General features: G+C 45.4%; 1 protein-coding gene across 1 annotated transcript in view; it reads left to right on the forward strand.

The window, feature by feature from the left end:
* The window catches only part of rbfox2 (RNA binding fox-1 homolog 2), a 35,210-nt gene continuing 17,112 nt past the window's right edge, over positions 1-18,098 (forward strand). Inside the window, 2 exon segments of the mRNA XM_084005315.1 lie at positions 1-1,107; positions 7,022-7,072. Of these exon segments, the coding sequence (XP_083861441.1) occupies positions 859-1,107; positions 7,022-7,072 (300 nt within the window). The 5' untranslated portion in view covers positions 1-858.

The following is an 18,098-nucleotide window of genomic DNA, read 5'->3' on the forward strand; positions in this document are numbered from 1 at the left end:
TTCTGTAACACACACGCTACAAGATCACACCGGGAAAACGGGGAGAGGAAGGGAAATTATCGGTGAGAGAGAGCGAGAGGAGGAAGGAAACACCGCAGCCCGTCCGTCTGGTGGTTGTTGTGTTTTTTTTGGGGGGGAGTGAGAAATCGCCTTTTGTTTTAACGCAGACTCGCGGACGAACATGGGGGCAAGAGAGAGCTCCTGACGCGGATTGACTTTCAGTGAACCTCTGCTCTGCTGGATCGGGTCTGTGGCTCGTAGACGGGGAGGAACAAGGCGACGGGGAAGACATGTTGAGGGGCTTTTCGTCTTGATGTTGATGTTGCGCTCTTAAAAACACACTCAGACAGACAGACGGCCGCTGGTAGAGAGAGAAAAACAACTCGTGCAAATGGAAATTTGGCGGTAGGTTATGCTCAGGAGCTATTGTTTTGATCGTTGTTTGTTTAATGGGTTTGTTATGATCTGAAATAAGGTAGGCCTCTTAGGCAGCCCTGCAGTAGGCTAAATAAATACTCGGTCAGCAAACAGGCTACAGAGCTGTGAATTAACCCGACAGACCTGCGTGCATTTTAGGGGTTATTTGCCCGCTATTGAACCACCGTGTTTTGTAGTAAAATCAGTGGTTTTCCTTTTAAACAAACGTGGTGTATTTCTGTAGGCCAGAGAGCCAAAACATTTCCAGGCAGATCAACTCTTCAGGGGGTCATACAAAGGCCCGGTAGAAAATACAGTAAGGCATTAACAGGCTATTTTACCTGCAGAGGGGATCCGTCCTTTAAGGACAAGGCTGCGCCAGAGTAGCTAGTCTAACCCCCCCAATTTAGCTGAAGGCAGGGGACAAAAGAAGATTTTTAAATGTTAATGTCGACCGACGTTGCATCCATCATGCTGCCTGTGTCCCGGGGTCTCATGGACCGGGATAGAGAGCTGGACGCCATGGCCGGGGTGCACCCCAACGCCGGCGGCGCCCCGGTAGTCCGGGGCATGAAGCGCGGAGACCCGGAGCCCGACGGACAGGCAGCGGCTGCTCTGGTGGACTCGACCGGGGCGGAGTGCAAGCGTCCCCGGATCGACGGCGCGGGAGGACTCGGCGAGGTTGGCCAGGTGAGCGAGCAACACTCTTTGATCCAAACACGGTAACCTAGCCACGACGCGTCGGGCCGAACGCGAGTCCCGTGCGGGGACCCCTCGGTGTTTTGATGCGTGGTGGTTATTCAACCGAGTGCATTTATATGAACCCATAAACACGGCTATTGTTGTGGTTGCGTTAGTAGCGCGCGCACATGTCGCGGTTGTACCTGCAGACAGCGTAGCTGCAGCGGAGAGGCCTCCCGATGGCCCCCGTTGACTCCGCTCCATTAGCAGCTCTGCAGGACATGCCACCACGTTTCACAGCTGTAAATGACTCCGTGTTGTTAATTCACTTTTACAAGGGGTTACAATAGCAGGCATGTCAGTCCACGCCCAGGTGTTCACTGGACGGTTGTATAATGTAGCATTGCAGCCCAGGCATGTACCTGAGGATTAAGGAGGAATTGCATTGGTCCAAATTTTAAGTTACATTGCAACCGACATGCAGTTGTCTCCAAAGTCCCAAAATAGCATCTTCTGTTTTGTGAATTTAAGTAAAAACCAGACCGTCTCAACTGAGGGCGGGGAATGTAAACAAAGTTGACCTTTTTATTATGCAAAAATGCCAGAATGGTGTTGACAACATTTGGTTTGCTTGTGTAATCTTTGAGGAAGATGATGGGACAGGAGGGCTTGTTTGAGGTAAACAAAGGCCTCCAGCTTTATTAAGGGGGCAATCAGCCCAAAGCTAATCAAACTAATTACCTTGATTCTCAGACCCCTGCTTCCATCACCATCATTGGTGCAGTGTTTGGCCTCACATTCTGGGCTCCAGTCAGCAAATGTGCTAGAACCTCTTAGTCCTATTCTAATTCAATTTCAGTAATATCAATTTACAGTTTCCCCCCATCTCTGTGACCCAAAATGGTCAGATATTTCTTAATAGAGCAGCACAGGAGGATGTTCTGGACATCATCACGGTATATTATGTAGACTGAAGCACTCCATTGGAGAACTGAAAGCTATTTCTCCTGCATTGAAAGCGCCAGTAATGGAGGTGAATTGGCCTGTTTTCTCCCGTTTGGGAGAGTAAATGTTTGGCTCTACATCGTCATGCAGTCTGTGAGTGCTGACAGACGGGCTTAGGAACGTAATGCACTTAAAAACAGATGTGAGTGGAAGTGTGTGTGTGTGTGTGTGTGTGTTTGCGTATTTGTGTTGGAGAGAGAGGCGTACAGATCAATAGCTCCAGCCCCTAAAACGTATTGAACGTGAGCTGGCTGGACAGTCCGGAAATGAGAGTGGGAGAGATGCCCCCTCCCTCCCTCTCTTCCTCCCCCAACCCCTCTCTCAGTTGGTGCAGGAACAGATTTGCCCTATCACTGGCAGTAAAGAGGCTTTGTTTCCAGCTAATGGGATCACATCTCATACTGGAGGGGGCATTATAACCACACTGATCCTGAGATCCTTATCTAAGGCAGAGGGTTTATACAGCACACATGCACACATTGGTATGATCCAGATGAAGATTATTTTCATAATTGATTAATTCAACTCAACAAAATTTTCAAGCATAAATGCCCAAAATGTTTTTTATAGCCTCTCGGATACGAAAATATCCTGTTTGTTTTTTTATTTCCTAGTAAATTGAATATGTTTGGTTCTGGATGGTTGGTCAGACAATGTAAGACATTTGATGACATCACCTTAGGCTTTGGGAAATTGTGATGGCATCTTTCACTGGCGACTGATAATTTATTGAGGATTAACCAAGAAAATGTCACCTTGGACTTTGAGCAAATTTGATGGACATTGTACAATGACATGCTGTGTATGTGTAAATGTATATATGGTATTTTAGAAGGAAAGTGGCTTGAGTGACGTTAGTTTCCCTACTTATTAAATCGGAGCACTTGGCTTTCAAAGAAACGTCTATAAAAATGCACAAAAGCACTTCTGTGAAGTTAATCTTCAGAGGCGGGTAAATGATGGAAAATATTCCAGCAAACAGTATCCTGGCTCTCATAAAGCCCCGTGTCTCCAGTCCTCATTTATTTATTTAAAAAAAAAAAAACATTTATTGCTGGCATCACGACTGGAGTTGAACTCTGACCTGTAACTGAAACCAACACGGTGGGGCGTGGTTGTGGTAAAGAGCAAGCCATTTGTACTACTGCAGCCCAATAATGGGATCTATCCCATTTGGCCTTTGGTGCTGCTGTTTTTCTCATTAAGGCATGATGTCATCAGAATGCGGGGGTGGTAGTGCTCGCAGAGTCAAATCTGCAAAGTTTTCGCAGAGCAGCATTGCACATACAAATCAGTGCAGCTTGCGCTACATGACTGAATGCTCAGCTAACGCGGGCAAATAGGTCTCGCTGAGTGCATTCAACAGTATGAGTTCAAATGTTCACGGCTGCTCAAAGACATTAGCTGCTGACCTCCTGCCGCTGACACTGTGCCCGTCCAATAGTATGGATTTTAAATGAATGTTAAGTTATCTGCTGCACACAGCACCAGAGTGCTCCCAATAAAAAGCGACACATTTTCAGTCCGTTTTTAATTCCTCTGCAGCACCGGGAAAGCCCTGCATTCTTCCATATGACGGGGGGGGATTCTTGAGAACACCTTGTGTCTCAAGCCCGAATCAGATTTTGGGAAATGTTGAGAGGTTGTCCGTTTCAATATCCATCTGGCGTGCTGCTGAGCGACTCATGTTGTTGTCACTCTGCGTAGGATCCGGAGCTCTCTCTAACCTAATAAGGTCTTGCCCGGGGTGACAGCGGCGAGGACAAATGACTTGATTTGGACATTAATGTAGGTGGATCACCCCTCTGCACTTTCATTTCAGCCGGCACTGAAATGGAAAGAAAACGTCAGCAAGAAAAATGAATTCTTGCTGAGAGTTGAACATATTTTAGTATTTCTTTTAGCACCTGTTTTTCAGTGATGAATGACCAGCAGCGGTCTGTTGACTGAATTATGTTTGAGAGAGACGCCTTTGTGGTTTGGTGCTCTGCTCTGGGGCAGATTTGATGTCCTTTAAGTGAAGTTACCCTCACATGTCAATTGTAGTTAAGTGATTTATTACTGTTGATGTGGATGCTGTTAAAAAACAAATATAAAATTATATTTATTCATGTTCATTTAGAACCCATGCACCAGGCTCAGAATAATTTTTTTCTACTTAGTTAGACGTGGAATGATATAGATTGGGGGTAGATAATACAGACTTATATATAGGCACATTGTCGATGTGTATTGATTAATGACGAAAATAAAAGATTTATGATAATTATTAGTAGCAGCTGCACACACAATTCACATAAAAACATCATTGCCCTATGCTCATTAAATTGAACAAATCCCTGCTAAAATGCCAAAAAAGAACAGCAGACAAAAGCATAGAAAATGGGCATGAACGTGGTCTCATGAAGTCCAGTATCAGGCTCTAGTTTCAGTGAAATGATGTTGCAATGAAATAATCATGCAGCATAATCATAATGAGCAGTTGTGCAGTAAATAATCACTTGCATATACTTATTTTTATCCACCAATTAATTTCAGATCTGATTGGAGAAGATAGCGGCTTTGACTCGAGCTGCAGATCAGTTTGATTAGGTCGCGTGCGATCCGCTGGCCGGTACGGCTACATGATTATAATTATGCCAGAACTGTCAAGCTGGCTTCCAAAACCCACTTTGCCTGCAGCCAACATGCTCCTGGAAAAGGCATGTGTAGGTTTACTGTGGAAAGTCTGAGGGATGTGAAGTACATTGAGGGGAAATAAACTTCAGGTCCTCTGGCGGACTGTTTGGAGGCTTAGCACGTAAGTGCTCTGTGTATGAAATGGATTCACATCCTCCTGAGTGTATGGAGTGCCCTGCTTTGCAGTTAGGTAGGATGACTCTCAGAGCAGTGAAATGTAGTTCCTCTTCGACTCCTCTTCAGAGGAGCCGCAGTCCCAAAGGCACGATAGGAATAGATACGAGTCTTGTGACCAAATTAGACATCACACGCACTCACAAAACAATCACACACAGACAGACAGACAGGCACCTACCACCACCTGTAGTTTTTGGAGAGGAGTAGCAGGGTTCATGTGTAGGAAGGAATAGTGTCGCCACGTGAAGGAGAAAAGTTGGAACCAACTGAGCCTCTCGTCCCTCACATGTTTTTCAGATTTTATTATTACAGGGTCGTCCCTGTTTCCAACCTCCCCCTGAGCTCCCCCTCCCCCCCTCCCCGTTTCACCATCTGTTGACTTCAAGTCATTTTGTTACTTTCTCCTGATTGCTCACCCGGTATTCCCCTACAGTCTCTTCTCTTGTTTTAACCCCCCCCCCCCCCCCCTCTACCATCACCCAGGCAAGACTCAGCTGTGCTTCATTTGTCATCACCCCCCCAAAAAACATTTGAAGCACAATTAACTGTACAACATCGTCTTGCTTCTCATGTGCTGGCGACTGGTGTTGAGAGTGATACACACTCGAGTCGCACGGCCTCCATGCAGCGATCCCTCCTCTCATTCCTCCCAATTCCTTAAGGAAATTAAGCACATGACTCCGCTCATGTATGAGTCATTGTCTTAGCTCCCTCCATCTCTTCTCGTCCCACAGTTAGTTTTTCCCCCCTTTGCTGTCCATTTCCTGTTGTATTTCCAGCTCTGGTTCCTCCCTCAGCCTCTTGTGAAGCGAAATCCAGATGTTCACAGATGTACTCCCTTCACTTTGATTTGGCGTACCGACCCATAAGTCTCTTTTTTGTCTCCCCTTCTTTTAGAATTGTTTTGATCCTCCACAGCTCGGTGCCTCCGGTGCGTTGTGTTTAGAGTTTGGCCTCGCTGTAAAATAAGGTTTATACTTTATTCATGTTATTCAAGCCTCTAAGAGGTGATTCATTATTTAGAGCTTCTGCCTCTCAAAGCCAGTTCACTAAGTACATTTTTGGCTCTGAGATAGACTCGCACAAACTGCATTTTTCAATTGCTGAGCTTCCTTCTTCCCCTCCCCCTCCCCGACCAAGTTTCTTGCATTTTGAAACATTGTGTTTTAGCGAAAAGGCCCCATGGGGTCCAAAGTTAGATGGCTACAGTATTAATCAGGCGAACTGAAGCTGTAAAGCGCGCAGAGCAAAGTGTTCCCCCCGAGGACAGAGCAGATGAGGGACATTGGTTCCAGATGAAAGGAAGATCATGGAGGGGGGAGGGCAGAAAGAGGAGGGAGGAGCCGAGTTGTTTTATAATCTAGCGATATGAAGCCACAGACAGGCAAATCTGTTTTCCCCCTTCAAAGCGTATTGTAATTGCTGCGTAAAGCTCCCTTTTATATCGGAGTACATTAGCATAAAAGCTGGAACACAGTGTTATGAGTACAAATAAAGCCAGTTACAAACTATTTTTGGGAGAAGCGACATGATTTCTGTTTATTTGTCTCCAGACAATTTTTTTTTCTTAACGCATCTTGTTAAACCGTAATTACTCACCAGATGTTTGATGTATCCGTCTTCGCTCCACACAGCCAGAACATTGAGAGGAATGTGTCGGAGATTGCATCAGGACTCATGATGCCATTTCACACCAACGGGCTTCATGCTTGCTGACACTCCTGACCTATTTATGATTTAAGAGCCGTGGTGAGAGCTCGTTCTTTCTGCCCGTCTTTCATCTCCTGCTCGCATGATCTCACTCGCCCCCGTTATCACATCTTTACAAGCAGACAAAAGATCCGCTGGGTGGAAAACTCCGGAGGAGATCGCAGGAGTGTGTCACCGGGCGAGTTAATTTGATTAGGAGTCAGTAACACCACAGAACTGTAAAGTCAAATTGAAAGTGCGAGAGTAGAGGCGCGTGTGAGTGAATGAAAACGGTATTCCTCTACAACATGCATATTTTTGCTTTGCAAATTAACTGACCATGTATCCAAAAATCTGCTCTCTTCTCTTTCAGAACAATGACCCTTTGACCCTTGGTTACCATGGCTACCCATCTCATGGTCAGGTAAGGACATAATTTCATCTCAAAGATGCTCAAAATCCATGTTTTATATCTGGTATCTCTCTCCTAGTCATAAAGCATTAACATGACTCAGTGAAGCTCTCTAAACCACAAGGTGGGGGTGTGGATTATAATATATTAGTAGAAGAAGACATGCCTCCACACCCTTCACTCTTCCTGTCTTGCCCTCCCACTACTTTTCTTTCTTTTCTCAACAATCGACAATATCATTAATCATCTTGGAGCTTTTTTTCGCTCCTCAAACCAACACACACACACCCATATTAACTGTGTGTGTGTGTGTGTGTGTGTGTGTGTGTGTGTGTGTGTGTGTGTGTGTGTGTGTGTGTGTGTGTGTGTGTGTGTGTGTGTGTGTGTGTGTGTGTGTGTGTGTGTGTGTGTGTGTGTGTGTGTGTGTGTGTGTGTGTGTGTGTGTGTGACTACAATCTGTTTACTCGTGTTTGTATTAGCCTGCTGATTGTGTTATTAGACTGTTCAGTTTATGTGGTTAATCCTTAGATCATCCTCCTCTCATCCACTCATCCTCTCATGCTCTCCCTGTAATCCCCTCGTCCCTCGCTCGCTGTGGCGATGCCCAACAACCTCTGACCGCTTATCTGCACTTTATCTGTCTTAAGCCATCCCTTGTACGCTCTTATTTGCTTGAGAATAAATCAAATAAGACTGCGGCAGTCTGTTGTACTTTTTAGCCAATGATGCAGAAGCCAGGAAGACAATTAGCCAGTTTTTATTTACTGTTAGGTGATACCGCTTTGAACCGTTTCCTTGCTAATGAATTAGTAGCATTCAAAGAGTAATCCTAAACGCTAACACATTTCCTTGTGTGAGCAGTATTCATCGGGATGTAAACAAGTCAGTCAAGGGCTACTTGAGGGAATCGGAAGTGTAAACCGGCCTTTGACCAGGAAAGAAAAAAAAGGCAGAGAAGGGGAAAAAAAACAATGCTGGGCAGTGGAGGCTCCCACAACACTGAGGTGCTAAACTGTCAACAGCAGTGTGAAAATGATGTGATCAAAAGCTCCTGAAAGGAAGAGCCTGGGGAGCAGCAGAAGCCCAATATGTGAAGAGAGTGACGAGGCCTTTTCAGACACGGGATAGGAAACTTTCCCATCATTCTGTCAAAGCACACACACAAACACACGTGTATATATATATATATATATATATATATATATATATATATATATATATATATAAAATCTAACAGGCATGAAGGACACGTGGACAGCTCATTAAGAGACTAATTAAAACATAAGATGCATGTTTGCTCTCTGTGTGCATATTTAAACCTTATAACAAACCATTTAGTGTTAAAATGTAACTATTTACAGTCTGTAATTTGCTCTCTTCACTATGTTTACTTGCACCAAATATTCCGGTGTTTGCCCTTATTCCAATAGACAATATCAAGGCTAATCTGTTTACATGGCAAATAAAAGTGGATCTTCCACCAACATTACCACTGACATGCAGCTGTGCACACTCACTGAGCACAGCCTCCTTCTTTACTTCCTGCAACCCTCTTGAAAAGGTCGGCGTTGTGATATTTTCACGTATCCAAAATCATCCAAGTCCTTCGTAATGCTTACAAGTAGGTGTTTCTCCTTCGGACTGCAGCTTTGTAAACTGTTGGTTTGTGTACAACGTGTGTGTGTGTTCAGTGTGACCATGTTGGAGGACATTGTTGATCGTCTTTCCCTTTTTTTAATAATATGAAGTGATGAATCCTCTCATTCCGTTCCATTCTGTTGCATTTCTGATAGAGTAGCTGCTCACGTCATGTTTTATCGTCTGTCCCCAGTGGTCGATACACGTGTCATTAAATGTGTCTGAGAAATATATCTGGCTCTCCAGCTGCTAAATGCTCCACGACACTGTTCTGCAGCTAGTCGCTGACTGTGTCCGTCTGCGGTTTGGTTCTGGGCAGTGGGCTTTTGGCGCTTTTCCACTGGAAACAGCTGTTTTATGCTGCTGGAAACCAGGATGATGGGAGCGCAAGTGAACCAAAAGGGTAAAGTTGTGGGCTTTAAAATCCGAACAATGAGCTGAAAGATGCTAAAACGCTCCGTGAAGCTGAGAGGAATTGACACGGCTTCTATGAGCCTATTGTCAATACAAACACTGATTAGTGAACAGTGATGCATAGGTCATGACGGGGCCCCGGTGCATGCTGGGTACCAATAGGGAAGATTTTTATTGTGGATCTGGATGAAAATCACTAGCAATAAGTTGATTTCGGTGAATTATCAGGATAATCGTAGATATTGTCGCAAGCTTGTGTCTGATTTTATACAAAAATGTATTTATCCATGATTTATTCAGGGAGACCTTATGATATATGACCACCTTATTTATGATGATTTGTTTTTCACACAAAAGACATCTGTGATGCATTATAGCATGTTTATTACATATTTTGATGATTATCGGGATAATATGAATCACAATTATTTTGGCCAGGATAATCGTGACGTGCCTTTTACATATCGTCCCATGCCTAGTTACTAGTGATGAAACACATACACACACACACCATTAGACATATACACATACGACACCAACAATGTGTTGGATTTTACGGTTGAATGAGCTACTTAGGCTGCTATGCTCTTTATTTACGCCCCTGTTGTCATGACTGTAATGTGTTCAGACTTGAGCGGTGTTGGAAAACGTTTCAATGTTCGGCTCAGTCCGAGTCCGGGCTGCTCATTCAAACATGAGACGAACATGTAAATTGCCGGCACATTTATGTAACAAAGGGGAGAGATGGAGAGAAAGGAGAGTCTTCACTTCCTCTCCCAGTGGTACCAGCAGCCCCAGTTAACTCACCTACATGGAGAAGGAGAACAGAAGAAGAAGAGAGGGGGAGGAGGGAGGGAGGGAGGGACTGCGACATGAGAGGGAAGCAGAGGGGAGGGGAAAGTTTGCAGGTGTGACACAGGCAGAGAAGTAGGAGGGGGGAGGCGTCAGGCTATCTGGGTGAGGGAGGAGGAGGAGGAGGAGGACTAGAGAAGAGACAGAAGAGATGAGCAGGCAAGGGCACAGCAGCAAAACCGAAGGCTGGGGGTAGAGGGAGAGGAAGGATCGAGTGGGAGAGGGAAAGAAAAGAGAGAGACACACACACACACACACACAGAGAGAGAGAGAGGGGGGGGATAGGAAAAGAAAGCAAGCAAGCAAGCAAGGGAGAGTGACAGGGACAGAGGCCAGCAGAGGAGGAGGAGGAGGGGGAGAGAACGGAGGGGGATTGGCATGGCAGACAGAGCGAGCGGGGGCAGAGAGAGGGAGATTTTGAATCTGTGAGACAGACAAGAGAGACTGAGCTGGTGAGGTGACACAGCCTCGGAGAGGGAGAGGAAAGCGAGGCAGCGTGAGAAGAGGAAAGGAGAGAGGAGCGACGACGGCTCAGAGTGGTTGCACGGAATACGATGATGGGACTGTACTATCCTTCCGTGTTGTCGGTGAGTGTTTATCTCCGTCTTTTTTCCCATCCTCCCCCGTGTACGCTGCGTGTCTTTGCAGAGGCTCGGGCTCCACTGTACGCGGAGCGGCATCAGAGCGGGCGGCGCTGTCACTGAGCATGAAATGTTAATTAACTACTAACAGATGAGGACTCTTTGTGACCCCCTTAACTAGAGTGGTCCAGTCAGGGCACTTCAGAGCACTCGGCACCAGGTCGCAATGAGGCACACAAACTAGCGTAGTAGGCGTAGATGACGGCGAGATGCAGGCTCGGAGACTGCTAAACAATTGTGATTGGCCACGGTGAAATGCACGAGCGGTGATTTGTGTGTTATTGAACGGCGTTGTTGTAGCATCTGTTCTCCTGCCCAGAGCTAGAAGCTCACGCAGTCTGAACATCAAGAGCCGCCGCTGCCAGAAACATCGCTCTGCCATGTATTATGTATGCTTAGAAGATGCATGCGGTACAGCATGTTAGTCTGCACAGCTGGATGGAGCAGTATGCTGCGGTGAACTCTTTAGGGTTTCTGAGTGGAAAACAGTGAAGGAAAAAGGGGGGGAGGAGAGGTATGTAAAAAAAATAAACCCTGCAAAAGTCTTTCTTCTTTATTGCCGCCGCAGCTGTCTCTGTACGTCGCTCCAGCCCTGTGAGCGAAGGGGACAGGTGTCCTCAGAACAGTTGTCTCTGTCTTTATGTTTGCTTCTTTCTCCTCCTCCCTTCTGCATCGCTCCTTCAGCTCACAACACCTCCTCACTGTAATTTCTGTGTCACACATTTCACAAACGCACAGAAGCCGAAGCACACAGTGGGCTGCAAAGTTGGTGCGCAGAGGTGTCTCGTTGGTATCGTTGCATTCCGCTTCGCTGTGAGTCAGTCTCTCGGAGTGTGCGTTTCTCCCTGTCGTTGCCTGCGCATGTGCTTCTCTTTCAGCTGTACCTTGGATTCCTGCTCTCTTTACTGTTTGACCTCTTTTCTCCCTCCTCTTGCTCTCCCTGGGGCCCTGGCAGCTGTTATCTCAATGTTTTCCTCTAAGAGCCCCTGTAAGAGGGGGAAGGGCTCGGAAAAGAGTAGGAGAATAGGAGTGGGAGAATAGAAAATTGATTTTTTTAAGGTGATGGGACACCCTCGGGCGGTTGCCAGGGAAGCCCGTGGACGAGGAAGCCGAAATAATGCCGAGATGGACAAATGAGAGGAGTTTGGAGAGATGGAGGCTGATGATATTGGGTCAACTGGAGAGAGCTAGTTTGCTCTGTGATGCAATTTCAGTCCGTAGAGCTGACATTGCAGTTACGCGTGTGTGCAGAGCTGCCTTCTGACAGCGGTCATTTATAAGCTCTTTTTTAGTGTTGCTGTATGCTAATATTGCTGGCCCTTGCTGCTGAGTTGGAGTAGCAGACCGAGTGCAAAAGACCAAAATGTTTTCTCAAGCCCCACCTAAGCGTGTGCCCTCAGGCAGGAGGGGAGACGCCTGCCTGCTGCAAAACTACACACACCCACCGCCACGCTTTCACAAACTGTAAACGGGTCATGAGGTTTCAGCCTCCCTCCACCTCCCACCCTCCACAAATCTTGTTATTGATTCTTTGCAGGGTTAACAATGATGGTCGGTAAATGATCCCAATGAGCTGTGTTGCCGTGGCAACTTGCATGAGTCATTCATTTTGTACGGATTGTTAAATGGTTCGAGGACTGAGGAAAATGTCGACTGGAGAGCCATGTAAGGTAAACACCTTTTGCACTATGCAAAAAAAAAAAAAAGATGTTAATGAATTTGCCCGAACCTGGAGTTGCTGTAACGGCTCCGGCTCTTTGCAGCTATTTACATCTGTAATGGCTCTAAAAGCACTCGCTGTGAGGCATCGGTGTGGAATTTAAAAGAACCTGCCTTTTGAAATGGATAGGGGTTGCCCTTGCCGACTCTTTGGATGGCGCTGTTGACAGTGACAACACCTTTTCTAGCGCTGGCTTGTGTACATTTTCAAGCCACGCTCGACAACCAGGCGAGTGCGTTATTATAACAGAGCCGAGCTCTAAACAAGCTCAACTCGTTTCACGGCCGTGCCTAATGTATTGAAAGAGGCATGTCCACGTTGGGCAAACACACATCTGTCTGCCAGTTTGTGTGTTCACCTGCACATGTGTTTGTTTGGAACAGCGTGTGGCTTTTTAATGAGGAACAAATGTGGACAAATAATGTCATCGTCTCTTTATGTTTTGTTTTGGAGTGTTTGCCTTTCATAAAATGCTGCAGTGGAGCCGAGCGGCCCGCTGACACAGCTTCTGAAGGGATGACGGGGACAGTCAGGGATCATGCTCGTGTCCCTGTGCATGTTGAAGGGGGGGGTCTCCCAAAATTAGTGTTCAAGGAAAGGGAGTCGTACGTGAAACCATACAAGGCAAAGGATGGGGGTGTATTGGGAGGGGTTTAATTTGACAAGCAGACATGTTACCCTATAAGGAGATTGAGGCGAGCAGGGGAGGAGGAGCCCAGGCATCGCCGGTATCTTGTTGCTATGAAGCAAATGGGCTTGATTGACATTCGTGGGGGCGGGACGTATGCAAGGGTCCCGTCTGGATTTTATGAAGCGTAAAGAAGCGAAGCACACAGCCGAGAGAGTGGGAGGAAAGGGAGAACGGCAGCAAGAGGAGAAGAGCAAGAGGGGGAGGAGGAAGAGTGATGGAGGAGGAGGAGGAGGGGTTGACGTGGGATGGAATAATTTAACAAGAGGGTGTCTCCTGGCTCATCGGTATGCCACAGACACGCCGTAAACGTTTCCCCAGCTGTTCGCAGCCCGGGTAGCATCAGCACCGAGTCAGAAGCCAAGATCTGAGCTGAACACAACTTCCTCATTTAATACAATTATTGAGCCAAAATGTGAGCTGCTGCTAACAGCATGAATCACATTTTCCAGCCTCAAATTTGTTGAATTAGGCTTTAGACTAATGGCTGGAGGCCTGAGAAAGTAAGATACCAAAATGTCATTATTCATGTGAAATGACCCAGTGTTGCCCTAGTTAGCTCCTAGCCATCTTCCTCTTCCTCCTCCCTCTCCTCGTCTCCTCCTGTAGCGTAGTGCGACTGCTGCAGACGAGCACATTTTATAACATGTCTCCTCAGACACACTTGCTGATGCTAACTGACCCGAAAGTAAGCCAGCTACAGCTACCGCTCTGAGTCACTGGCTTTGCCTGGCCAACGCATACACTTACACAACCCTTAGTGCCTCAACGCCCCAGCGACAGAGGAGCGGAAGCACGCACACGACATATACACACAAACACAACGTCCACAAACCTGAGTGCTGGCACAAATACAACAGCTTACAGTCTGCCGGCCTGCAGGGCAGCACCTTTCTTCAAATTGACCAGGAATGCCCTCCTCCTTTTTGTCTTTGCCTTGCTCCTCTCATCCTGCTATCTATGTGCATTTATTCAGCAGATGCTTTTATCCTGATGCGAAGCACAAAGGCCACTCGCAGTCAGCAGAAGGCCCATAGCGTGGCAGTTTGAGAGAGCGGAAAAAACAACCACGCAGGCACACACTATTTTTGTAGATACCGGCCTGTTGACACAGTGTATCAGGTAGAGAGAGGGCTGTTTGAGATGCCGCTAAAATGGATCTCCTCTGAAAAGGCCAATCGTCGAACACAAATACAAGGTTGTTTTTGGCTCGTATTCCCGCTTCTATTTTGGTCTGGCAGAAGGAGCAGCAACAGCCGGGGTTGTCCATTCCCCTGCTAGGCTGTAGTCTGTCTCTGTGCATGAGCAACAACAATGAGGGATGTTATGATTGATGGGGATGCAATGTGATCAGTGGTATAGACTGGAAATAATATATAGAGTGTTGCAGCCGAGAACGCCTCAATGCCTAAGTGCAAGTAATAAACATTCAAGTCACTATCATTCTGTCTGAGTTGCATCACAACTTGTTAAGTCCAAGACTGACTCATGAGTAGATGAGTGAGTTGTGTCATGAGTCATAAATGTTGGGAATGGAGTACAACAACACTGGAGCCGTGATGAACATTTTAATTCGGAGGGTGGCTTTCCCAAATCATCTGACAAAAGGTTGAATGTCTTTTAGTTTGTGATCGTCTCTGCACCAGTCATGGTTGGAGGGACCCCGAGTTAAGTTTCCCAGAGTTTCCTCAAATGTTTTCCTTCCTCCATGTTTGTGATTGTTCAAGTTCCAGACTTTTTGTCCCATGCAAGTCTCTCCATTCTGCAGCTAGTAGCACACGTAGCAGTGCCCGACAACTCCAGATTTTGAACGAGACTAAGCGTCTATAGTCATGTCAGTGATTCTGAGAGCTGTCAGAACTCATTCTTTTTGTTTGGAAATGTACAACGTTGTCCCTGCATTTATACTAAATCACCTCCCCCCCTCTCGGGGACTGCTGGCTTTTCACCACCTCCTTTGAGCTAGATGCTAACATTCACGACCTAGCTTTAGCCTGTTAGCGTGCTAACATTTTCTCATTTGCGGAAAACCCAAAGTATAGCGGAAGCTGAGGGGAAGGTTTTTGCAGGTTTTCGGTCATAAAGTATGTAGTCTAGATAACAGGAAGTGAATGCTCGGGATCAACACCCGGAGGAAGGAAGGACTTTACTCCTCCCCTTCCACTTTCTGTGTCTCCGTTCTCAAACGCGAAACAACAGCAGCAACCTCAGAGCGAGCAACTTATACACAGAAAATGAGTTTTAACAAAGTACATCTCTTAACTCTGGCAGCGGCATGCACCAGTGACGTTGACTTTCCCGACGTACCGATCCGTTCCACTTCACACAAGCTTCCGTGATATTGGTTGAGTCATTCTTTGCAAGAGCTACAAACAGCTAGCAAATCGTCTGTGTTTTTAATGAGTCCAGTGAGCTCAGTATAGACAGGCTTCACCGCCGGGTCACTGACGATCAGATTATGTTTTTTGTTCTCATCACACAGTCGACATACGTATATAAGGTAGCAGCTTCCATAGTTTAGCACCGCCCAAGACCATTGTGATTGGTTGAAAGAAATACAAACGAGCCAGAGCGTTTTTTTCCCCCCGATCCCGGAGATGCGATAGACTGTAGCCAGACCCTTCTACTGTGGAGACGGGGCAGGCAGAACGAGACTATAAAGTATGTGACAACATGACATTTTGACATGGTGATTGTGCTACATTGACAGTTATGGACCCACCAAAGTTCCTTCCATTCAACCTGAGGGCATGGATGTGTGTACCAGAGTTCATGACAGTCGTCTGGGATATTTCAGTTTGCACCGCAGTGGTGGTCACACCAGTACCGTCATCCAGAGAGCTGCGTGGCTAAAATGTTTCTACAAAAACATTTTTGTAGAAATGAGGTAAAAACATTCTACATGTATGTATAGACACAATGCATCGGTCAACTTTCCCTTTTATAGCACGACAGAGGAGCGGCATTAGCTTCCCAATTTCTGTTTGTCATCCAGGCCGGCTCTTACTCAGTGACCCAGAATGACTTGCTCCACCCGCTATCACTTTTACGTCCGCAAATGCAGTTAATCTCGGAGGGGCTGATGCAAGGCGAAGCCAACCTGTGTACCATTTAGCACATAATGTATTTCCTCTCGAGCAGTTAAAAGCCTGATCTAAACTGACTAATGTTCCTCATTTCTGCTCTCGTCTTCGGTCGCTCTCCGATATAATGAATTCAGGATGTGTCATCTGAGGATTTCAGCTCATGTTCACATTATTAACATCAGTGATGTAACACTGTTACAGAGAGAAAATTCTTCACATATTAACTATTTTTTTTTGTCTATTTTTAAGCTTGTGTTCATTAATGGAGCATATAATTATAACTCTTATTAACAGAAAACACATTAATATGATGTAGAAATGTAGGGAAACACTGTGAATCTATTCAATACAGTGCTGTTATGAAATGAGTGTTCTTTATGCAGAAAGCTCAGAAGACTGAGATTTCTTTTAATACCTAGATGTATATTTACTTGCAAATCAATATTATATAATCTTAACATTCACAAGGCATAATGACTAACTGTGTGCAGATAATGAGCAAACATGTTCTGAAAACAAAGGTACGGCCGTCGTGCTGCTACATGAAACCGAGGCAGGACAGGAAGGCAAGGATGTGAAGGATGTCCTCACTTATCGAAATCTCCATTTGGATGCTTGTGGACAAGATTGGAAGAGGTTCATACAGCTGCGGGGTTTTTGAGGAGCGGACACAGCTGCTGTTTCAAAATGTGAATGAAATTAAACTTGGACTCTGCGGTCAGTAATCTGGCGGCCGCGTAGCTCGAGTGCTGGCATCTGAAGGTGGAGAGGACACCTCATCACCTGGCGGCAGAGCAGCAGAAGCAGTCGAGGTATGAAAAGAGGATGTGTCCCGGACGGCAGATTAATGATCACCACATATTTAGTGTATGTTGTCGGGGGGAGGAGGGAGGGACATGACAGGATCCCTGGCTGTGATGACTCTGCTGAAAACAGACCAGCGCTGCAGTCACGAGAAGCATCTGATGTAGTCTTGACGGCTGGAAAAAGAGGAATGAGAACGGTGGTTGAGCTGCCGAGAGCTATTAATTAAAAGTAATCGATTGTATAGTATTTTACTGTATTACATATATTTAACACCGTGAAACACAAATATCTTCCAAACCCTTTTAAATACAATTAAAATCCAGGCAAAGCAAAAATGTCTTCTGAGTTTGTCACACCAGAGAAAAAATGTGTATTAAGCATGGGTATAAAATGATACTTCAAAATCAAAACTAGTATATAGAGTATTGCAAGCATGATGTATTTCTGAAGGCTGACCTCGGAAGGAAGAATACCTTTTGGAATTCTTTATTGGGTTTTGGATGATTGAAGTGCTCTGTGGCACATTTTTATGATACTTTTGATCAGCAAACTAATCTTCACAAATTGGAAGCGTGTTTGCAATCTGCAGAAGTAACAAGCTAACGTTAGGCTATAATTAAACGGCACCACGGTCACATGAGCGAGGATGTAGGCGGACTAGTCGGCTTGATGGTGTTTTGTAGTGTCATTTAGCTACTTGTGAGCAACCGCCTCTTTTCAGTCACGTAAAAGCTGAAAAAAATTACAGCGAGGGGTGTTTGTTGGTGTAGTTTATGTGGTAGGACAAAACGTAGTTCAGTCTTTTCACGTTTACAGCTATTTTATTCTATGTATAATGTCTGTCAGTTTCATGTTTTATTTATAAAAGTTAAGTAAAGGCTTTTTTTTTAGGATTTGAAACCAAATGTATATACATTTATTTTTATTATTCACATTTTTTTCTGTGGTAAGATAAACACATTTATTTTTGCTTGACCGGGCCTTTAATGGATTTGAGGTCTGATGAGTAATATTTATTTTATTATTCAAAGAGGGAAGGAAATGTAACAGTAATAATAATGGTTATGGTTTCATAAAGGAAGCTAGAATTGGTGCATAAATCAGGTTTTTAATGTATCTCTTAAATACACATGACACCATTATTTTCTTGGGTCTGATCCAATGTTGATGAATTGAGTCTGGCCCAGCAAGA

Source organism: Eutrigla gurnardus, assembly GCF_963514095.1.
Source record: "Eutrigla gurnardus genome assembly, chromosome: 3".
NCBI lineage: Eukaryota > Metazoa > Chordata > Actinopteri > Perciformes > Triglidae > Eutrigla > Eutrigla gurnardus.